This window comes from Scyliorhinus torazame, chromosome 5 (genome assembly GCF_047496885.1).
Source record: "Scyliorhinus torazame isolate Kashiwa2021f chromosome 5, sScyTor2.1, whole genome shotgun sequence".
NCBI classification, from domain to species: Eukaryota; Metazoa; Chordata; class Chondrichthyes; order Carcharhiniformes; family Scyliorhinidae; genus Scyliorhinus; species Scyliorhinus torazame.
This window is the reverse complement of record NC_092711.1, coordinates 148,162,119-148,171,641: the sequence shown is the minus strand read 5'-3', so window position 1 is coordinate 148,171,641 and position 9,523 is coordinate 148,162,119. Positions and strand designations below refer to the sequence as shown.

Below are 9,523 nucleotides of genomic sequence, written 5' to 3'. Positions count from 1 at the left end.
CTGGAAGCGGCGGGTCGGAACCGGGAGTGGATACCCGATGGGCGGCCCACGGCCTGCAGCCCGGGGTGGGTTGCTGCCGTTCCTGGGGTCTCCGGGGGTTCGCCCCCCCCTGGACGCCCTGTGGGCGGTTGGGACTGACTCTGGGACTTTCTTCCCCGTTGTCGACTGTTGCCAACATTGGAGCGACTCTGGCCGCTGCCATTGGAGGACTTTGAGGACATGTTGCTCCTTGTGAAATTTTGGCTGGAGCGCCGGGGTCATGATGTGGAACGTGCAAAATTAATGGACTCTTTTTTTATGGACTTTTCTATGAGTACTAAGGGATTTTGTTTTCATGTTTTCTTTGCTTTCGTTTTCTTTAGCAGCCTATGACATTCAACTCATTTCGGGATTCCCTGAAATGGTAATTAGAAATTGTGGTGGAACGCTAGTTGGTGTGAAACTGCTCTCCCTCCGAATGGTCCCGTGCCTTTGGGCGGGGTCCAGGAGGGGGGAACCTTCTCTCCTCCGCCGCGCCCGGGTCTGGCTCTCCGGAGGTCTGTGCTCTTAGCGAGGAGGGGCCTTTCCCCCGGGGTGTCGGCTGCAGGGCGGGGTGAACGGGGGTGGGTGAGCGGGGATTAGTGTTCGGTGATTGATTCTATCCTGTTAAATCTTTTCTGGGGTGAATTGAGGCCTGGTGCCTGGTGATTGGGTTTGATATGACACTGTTAAAATGTATCGAGGCCCTGTGGGTCATATTTGATTCCGAAGCGGCCCTATTGTATCGGGGCCTTGTGCCTCGCGACTGCTTGTTTTATGTGTTTAGAGGCCGTTACCTTGAAATGTACTCGTGTCTTGTGGTTTCTTGTTCTTTTTTTCTTTGGAATGGTCGTTGGGTTTCGAGGCCTTGTGCCTCACGACTGTTCGTGTTATGTGACTGTTCGATTGTTACTTGAACTATGCGTAGGGCCTGTGCCTTGCGGCTGGTTGTGATAAGTGACTGGTTAATTGGTATCTGGAAACGTATTTCGGCCCTGCGCCTTGCAGCTGTTTGTGTTCAATGACTGTTACAACGTTATTGTGAAATGGAATTGGGCCTTGTGCCTTGCAGCTGTTTTGTGTTAAGTGACTGTTTAATCGTCAATTTGAAGTGTAATGAGGCCTGGAGCCTTGTAAATTGGTTTCTGTAATAATTGTGACGACAATAAAAGAGTTACTGACAGATTTGGGAGACAGGAGGAAGATGCAGTCTGTGTGAAGCTCAATCTTCGCTCAGACACAGAAGCAGCAGCTTTGCTCGTTGTCCAGCTTCCGCATTCAAACAATGGGGAAGCTTTAATTGGTTGGAGGAGCAGAGTCCTTCCGGTGCTCCCGATTTCCTATTGGTCAGTCCCCCGCTGACAGATAATGAGGGGCGGAACCCCACGTGGGGGTGGGAGTGACTTTTCCCTCCAGCCGCGCTGAGCTGGTGTCCAATGGGAAAGGCTGGAAGACCCGGACACACAATTGACAGTGCACCGCTTTGTCCCGGCCCCCAGCCAACCTGCACATGCGCATCACCCCCAAAATATGCGCGCGCCTTCAATTCAGAGCTTCTGCCCGGCTCAGGTCAAAGGGAAGACTTGTAGGACCGGAAGGACTCTGGTCCTCCCGTGAATCAGCGCGCGGGCTTTGTGTAGCTGGATATTGAGCTGCACACGGACTGAAACTCCCTCCTGCCTCTGTGAGTAACTCTTTTATTGTCGTCACAATTATTACAGAAACCAATTTACAAGGCTCCAGGCCTCATTACACTTCAAATTGACGATTAAACACACTTCAAATTGACGATTAAACAGTCACTGAACACAAAACAGCTGCAAGGCACAAGGTCCAATTACATTTCACAGTAACGTTGTAACAGTCATTGAACACAAACAGCTGCAAGGCACAGGGCCAAAATACGTTTCCAAATACCAATTAACCAGTCACTTATCACAACCAGCCACAAGGCACAGGCCCTACGCATAGTTCAAGTAACAATCGAACAGTCACATAACACAAACAGTCGTGAGGCACAAGGCCTCGAAACCCAACGACCATTCTGTGGTAGTATGTATTGGGGGTCATGTGGGACTGGAAGCCCTAATGTCATTGGCTGACAGATCCCGGGTCCTGGTTGGCCGTTGACCTCATGCTCCGCCCTGAAGGCGAAGTATAAGAAGCCGGTGCCTTCCCCCGCAGGCCAGTTTACTATCGGGCTGCTGGGGAACAGACACGCTTAATAAAGCCTCATCGACTTCACTCTATTCGTCTCACGGAGTCTTTGTGCGCCACACATTCCAAAGAAAAAAGGATCAAAAAACCACAAGACACGAGTACATTTTGAGGTAACGGCCTCTAAACACATAAAACGAGCAGTCGCGAGGCACAAGGCCTCGGAACCATACGACCACTCCAAAAGTGATGAAATAAAAAACCAAAAATAAAATCCACAAAACACAAGTACATTTCAAGGTGACGACCTCTAAACACACAAGACAAGCAGTCGCGAGGCACAAGGCCCCGATACAATACGGCCACTTCGGAAACAAATATGACCCACAGGGCCTCGATACATTTTAACAGTGTCATATCAAACCCAATCACCAGGCCTCAATTCACCCCAGAAAAGATTTAACAGGATAGAATCAATCACCGAACACTAATCCCCGCTCACCCACCCCCGTTCACCCCGCCCTGCAGCCGACACCCCGGGGGAAAGGCCCCTCCTCGCTAAGAGCACAGACCTCCGGAGAGCCAGACCCGGGCGCGGCGGAGGAGAGAGGGTTCCCCCCTCCTGGACCCCGCCCAAAGGCACGGGACCATTCGGAGGGAGAGCAGTTTCACACCAACTAGCGTTCCACCACAATTACTAATTACCATTTCAGGGAAAACCCGAAATGAGTTGAATGTCATAGGCTGCTAAAGAAAACGAAAGCAAAGAAAACATGAAAACAAAATCCCTTAGTACTCATAGAAAAGTCCATAAAAAAGAGTCCATTAATTTTGCACGTTCCACATCATGACCCCGGCGCTCCTGCCGAAATTTCACAAGGAACAACATGTCCTCAAAGTCCTCCAATGGCAGCGGCCAGAGTCGCTCCAATGTTGGCAACAGTCGACAACGGGGAAGAAAGTCCCAGAGTCAGTCCCAACCGCCCACAGGGCGTCCAGGGGGGCCAAACCCCCGGAGACCCCAGGAACGGCAGCAACCCACCCCGGGCTGCAGGCCGCGGGCCGCCCATTGGGTATCCACTCCCGGTTCCGACCCGCTGCTTCCAGCAGCCTATCCAGCTGCCATCCTTCCTCCATTCCTTCGTCCTCCATTGGGCGAACTCAAAACCGCCGACAGCAAACCTCGCAGTCCGAAGCAGCGTCTCCGCAGCTCAACCGCTGACTTGAAACACGACTGGTCGCAGTACTCCGAAACCGGTCTTCTCCCCTTCCCTCGGGGACCAGGAGCAATGGGCGCCGAGTTGCTGTTTCACCCCATCCAGGAAGCTCCCAGAGGCGGCCTGCCTTTCGAATCGGCCCGGGGGCGGACACCAAGCTCGCACACAACCGCCCAAGCCTCCTCCACTTTTCACCCCAGGAGTTTGGACAGTGTCGGCCATAGCTCCCACAATCCCCCGCGCTGGGGAACCCGCTCTATCCGCCGCACGGGCGGGTGATCAGGTACTGCGCATGTCCAAGGGTGAGGGGAAGCTGCGCATGTGTGGAGGAAAGCCCAGCCCCTGACCTTCCTGTGAGGTGTTGGCTAATGGATAGAGTTAGGACCGGAAGGACGCTGGTCCTCCAATCAGCGCGGGCTTCATGTGAAAGGAGATTGGGCTTCACACAGACTGAAACGTCCTCCTGTCTCCAACATCTGTCTGTAAAACACTTTCTTTTCTCCCTCTTTCCATTTATTGTCTTCAATTGGTGATTTGCAGCAACTGAAGAGAAAGGAAGTGAATCCAGAGAGGGTGCTGACCCTGGAAAGCTTGGCCCAGGTCTCTCTCTCTCTCTCACTCAAAGACATTCACATCCTTTGCTCCCTCAGCTTGACACATTTATTTGTCTGGGTTAAAGGATGGTCTCTTTCCTAATGTTCAAAATTAAAGGTCTGGTTTCCCCAGGAGATGACGGACATTTAAGATGACAGTAAACAGGGCAAATCCAACTCAGCCAATTACTTCTCTGTAGGTCTACTGTCCATCATCAACAAAGTGATGGAAGGAGTCATCAAAGTTGCTATTAAGTGGCAATTATTCTGCAATAACCTGTTCCTGGACGCTCAGTTTGGGTTCCGCCAGGGTCACTCAGCTCCTGACCTCATTACAGCCTTAGTTGAAACTTGGACGAAAGAGTTGAATGCCAGAAGTGAGGTGAGAGTAACTGCCCTTGACATCAATGCAGCATTTGACCGAGTATGGTATCAAGGAGCCCTAGCTAAACTGGAGTCAATGGGAATCTCCACTGGTTTGAGTCATACCTGGCACAAAGGAAGATGGTTGTCGTGATTGGAGGTCAATCATCTCACCTCCAGGACATCACTGCAGGAGTTCCTCAGGACAGTTTCCTCAGCCCAACCATCTTCAGCTGCTTCATCAATGATCTCCCTTCCATCATAAGGTGAGAAGTGGTGATGTTTGTGGATGACTGCACAATGTTCAGCACCATTCTCAACTCCTCAGATAATGAAGCAGTCCATGTCCAAATTCAGTAAGACCTGGACAATATCCAGGCTTGGCCTAATAAGTGGCAAGTTACATTCGTGCTACACAAGTGCCAGGCAATGACCATCCCCTACAAGAGAGGATCTAACCACCACCCCTTGACATTCAGTGGCATTTTCATTGCTGAATCCCCCACAACCAACATCCTGGGGGTTACCATTGATCAAAACTGAACTGGACTAACCATATTAATACTGTAGCTCCCAGGGCTGGGAATCCTACAGCGCGTAACACACCACCTGATGCCCCAAAACTTGTCTACCGGACATCTACAAGCACAAGTCAGGAGTGTAATGGAATACGCTCCACTTTGCTGGATGAGTGCAGCTCCAACAACACTCAAGAAGCTGGACACTATCCAGGACAAAGCCGCCTGATTGATTGCGTCGCCTTCCACAAACATTCAAACCGTCCACCACCAACAAACAGTAGCAGCTGTGTATACCATCTACAAGGTATACTGCAATAACTCATAAAGGTTCCTCAGACAGCACCTTCCAAACCCACAGCCACTACCATCTAGAAGGACAAGAGCAGCAGATACCTGGGACCCCACCACCTGGAGGTTCGTTTCCAAGTTAGACACCACCCTGACTTGGAAATATATTGCCATTCCTTCACTGTCCCTGGGGCAACATCCTGGAATTCCCTCCCTAACAGCACAGGGGATGTAGGGCAGCATGGTGGAGCAGTGGTTAGCGCTGCTGCCTCACGGCACCGAGGTCCCAGGTTCGATCCCGGCTCTGGGTCACTGTCCGTGTGTAGTTTGCACACTCTCCCCTTGTTTACGTGGGTTTCGCCCCCACAACCCAAAGATGTGCAGGGTAGGTGGATTGGCCACGCTAAATTGCCCCTTAATTGGAAAAAATGAATTGGGAACTTTAAATATATAAAAAACAATATTTTTTAAAAAACAGCACAGGGGATGTACCTACACCTCAAGTACTGCAGCAGTTCAAGAAGGCAGCTCACCACTACTTCGGAAGGGAAACTGTGAATGGGCAATAAATGCCGGCCTAACCAGTATTGTCCACATCCCGTAAATTTATTTTTAAAAATTTAATATCGGACAGAGATATGTCTAGTGTTGTTATATGGTATGTATTATATATATTATTGATGGTTCTGTAATAAAAGACATGTATTATTATTTCTAGTTTTGTAAATAGTACTGTACCTACATTATATATTTCCAGTCATACAGTCATTGCAGCACTGACAGAATCCATTTGGGAACTCAAGTCAATGCTGACTCTCTGTACAGCGATCCAGTCAGTCCCATTCCCCCTCGATATCCCTGTTCCCCTGAAAGCTTATTTTCTTCAAGTGACCATCCTATTTTATTTTAATTTATTGATCATCTCGACTTCCACAACCCTTGTGGGCAGTGAGTTCCCTGTCATGACCACTCCATGACTAAATAAAATTCTTCCTCAGAATTTCCCCATCTCTAATCAGTAAATATACTTGTATGGAGATTCTCTACTCTTGTACAGGTTTTAGTGAGTTTAGATTTGTTGATCAGCACCTTCAGGAAAATTGGGAGGAAAAGTAAATGAATACAGCCTGTATATTACACCCATTTTTCATCCAGTAATATAGACATATATCTGTCTGGCAGCCTGCATGAAGTTTTTCAGGTCTCTGTGTCCAGGACAGGAAGCAGTGAGCATGGATCTGTCAATCAGCCTGAATCAGCACCTTCAGGAGAATTGGGAGGGTGAATATTAGATACAGCAGAGTGAGAATGGAGGGAGAGTGTGTGGGATGGAGATTTAGAGCATTTCAGGGAAAGAGAGAGGAAAGAATGTTCGATAGAAACTAGAATTGTCTGTTCTGAGTTTCTATCCTGTACTGACAATGATTACTATTGTAAAATCTGTTCACAGGAAGTTCGAACGAGAGGAGTTTGAGGCCAATATCTCAAACTAAATATCACGTCAAGAACTGACTGAGTCACTCAATTCTTGGGATCATTGGCCTTTGAATCTAGAAGGAGAAATGTTTGTCTATTCTGTCTGTTTCAAGAGATTTTAAACATCAGTGTGTCTGGAAAAGCACTGAGACACACATGCATACCCGTGTGAGACTGTTACAGAGCACTGACTGTGGAAAGAGCATTAACCAGCGACACAGCCTGAAAAAATACTTCACCATTCAGAGCAGGGAGAGACTGTATAGGTGTTCTGTGTGTGGACGAGGCTTCAACTGAACGTCCAACAATAGGAATTCGGTGTGTGGACGAGGCTTCAACTGATCGTCCAACGTGGCGAGAAGCAAAATGATCCGGACCACGGGGAAACCATGGAAATGTGAGGATTGTGGGAAGGGATTCAGAGCCCCGTGCGAGCTGGAAAGGCATCAACGCAGTCACACTGGAGAGAGGCCGTTCACCTGCTCTCAGTGTGAAAAGGGATTCACTGACATTAGCAGCCTGCGGAGACACAAACGAGTTCACACTGGAGAGAGGCCGTTCACCTGCTCTGACTGTGGGAAGGGATTCACTCAGTTATCCAGCCTGCAGGGACACCAGCGAGTTCACACTGGAGAGAGGCCTTTCACCTGCTCTCAGTGTGAAAAGGGATTCACTGACATTGGCAGCCTGCGGAGACATGAACGAGTTCACACTGGAGAGAAGCCTTTCACCTGCTCTCAGTGTGAAAAGGGATTCACTGACATTGGCAGCCTGCGGAAACACGAACGAATTCACACTGGAGAGAGGCCTTTCACCTGCTCTCAGTGTGAAAAGGGATTCACTGACATTGGCAACCTGCGGAGACACGAACGAGTTCACACTGGGGAGAGGCCGTTCACCTGCTCTGACTGTGGGAAGGGATTCACTCAGTTATCCAGCCTGCAGGGACACCAGCGAGTTCACACTGGAGAGAGGCCTTTCACCTGCTCTCAGTGTGAAAAGGGATTCACTGACATTGGCAACCTGCAGAGACACGAACGAGTTCACACTGGAGAGAAGCCTTTCACCTGCTCTCAGTGTGAAAAGGGATTCACTGACATTAGCAACCTGCGGAAACACGAACGAATTCACACTGGAGAGAGGCCTTTCACCTGCTCTCAGTGTGAAAAGGAATTCACTCAAATTGGCAACCTGCAGAGACATGAACGAGTTCACACTGGAGAGAGGCCTTTCACCTGCTCTCACTGTGAAAAGGGATTCAATGACATTGGCAACCTGCGGAGACACGAACGAGTTCACACTGGGGAGAGGCCGTTCACCTGCTCTGACTGTGGGAAGGGATTCACTCGGTTATCCAGCCTGCAGAGACACCAGAGTGTTCACACTGGGGAGAAGTCGTTCATCTGCACTGTGTGTGATATGGGATTCACTCAATTATACAGCCTGCTGAAACACAATGTCACTCACATCAAGAGCAGGCCCTTTAAATGCTCTGACTGCAGGAAGGGTTTCAAAAGCTCTCAGCTACTGATGTCCCACCAGCGCGTTCACTCTGAGGAGAGACCGTTCAGCTGCTCTCACTGCACAAAGAGCTTTAGAACCTCATCCAACCTGATGAAACACGAGCGAGGTCACACCGGGGAGAGCCTGTTCACCTCTCCGACTGGGAAAAGATTAACTCGGTCATCACTTGCTGAGCCACAATGTCACTCACACCAATGAGAGACCCTTTAAATGCTCTGACTATGGGAGTGGGATTAAAAGCTCTCAGGTACTGATGTCCCACCAGCGCATTCACACTGAGGAGAGACCGTTCAGCTGCTCTCACTGCACAAAGTGGTTTCAAACATCATCCACATTGCGGAGACACCAGCGAGTTTACACTGGAAACAAGCCATTCACCTGCTCTCACTGTGGGGAGGGATTCACTCAGTCGTCCAACATGCTGAGACACCAAAGGGTTCACAAGTGATGACGGGTTGGATTCTGCTGTTATTCCTGCTGTTAATCACATCCAGGACTGAACCTGGAGTGGGTGGAGGGGTTTGCCTCCTCTTCAAATCCCTCCCTGGGCCTATTTTCTGGCGCGGCCGGCCCCTGAACACCTACTCCATCTTGAGTCGGGAGCGGCGTGCTAAAGAAGTCCCCCGCGCATGCACAGGATGGCGCGGCCCAACTGCGCATGCGTGGGTTGGCGCGGCACCCATTTGGCACCGCGAAAGGAGGCTGGAGCAGCGTGAACTGCTCGAGCGCCGTGCCGGCCCCTATGGGGGGCAGAATCGTACGTAACCGGGCCCGGTTTACGACTGCATTCATGATGGCGCGAACTCTTGGGCCCAATATTGGAGAATCGCCCCCAAGGTGTTCTGCATTAACCTTGCTTGTTGCTAAGGCTTTGCTACATTTTGTGAATGTTTCTGTTAAGGCTGCAAAACTTTTTCATTACGAGATGTATTTGTAGAACAACGGTTTATTCATTACGAGGGCTTTTATGCAACTTTTCTTGAAACCGTGTTAGATTCTGACACGTATTAAGTTGCTGTACAGCAATTCTCATATTTTTATCAGAAACAATGACTTTGCCTTGTGGATATTCCATTTTCTGTCTGTATGTATACTGAATTTAAGAATTATACTGCATTGATTCTTCAAGGTACCAATAAATCAGTGAAGCAATAAATCTGTCATCGATTAATGAGCCTCTTCCTTTGACCTAATGGAATCTTTACTTTTTCTTGTTAACCACGGTTGCGTCACTTTTCCTGTTGGATATTTGTTTCTTAAAGGAATCTATATTTTATGTAAATATGTGATAATTCTTTAAATGCAATTGTATCATTACAAATTTTATTGTAAGTTCCTAACCAACTGCAGACAACTTGCCCCTCAT

General features: G+C 49.1%; 1 protein-coding gene across 1 annotated transcript; it reads left to right on the top strand.

The window, feature by feature from the left end:
• The first annotated feature begins 1,609 nt into the window (after positions 1-1,609).
• Positions 1,610-9,311, top strand: LOC140422010 (uncharacterized). Its single transcript, XM_072506966.1, has 2 exons — positions 1,610-1,702; positions 6,608-9,311. The coding sequence occupies exon 2, from the start codon at positions 7,000-7,002 to the stop codon at positions 8,353-8,355; it is 1,356 nt and encodes a 451-aa protein (XP_072363067.1). The 5' UTR covers positions 1,610-1,702; positions 6,608-6,999; the 3' UTR covers positions 8,356-9,311.
• The last annotated feature ends 212 nt before the right edge of the window (positions 9,312-9,523 follow it).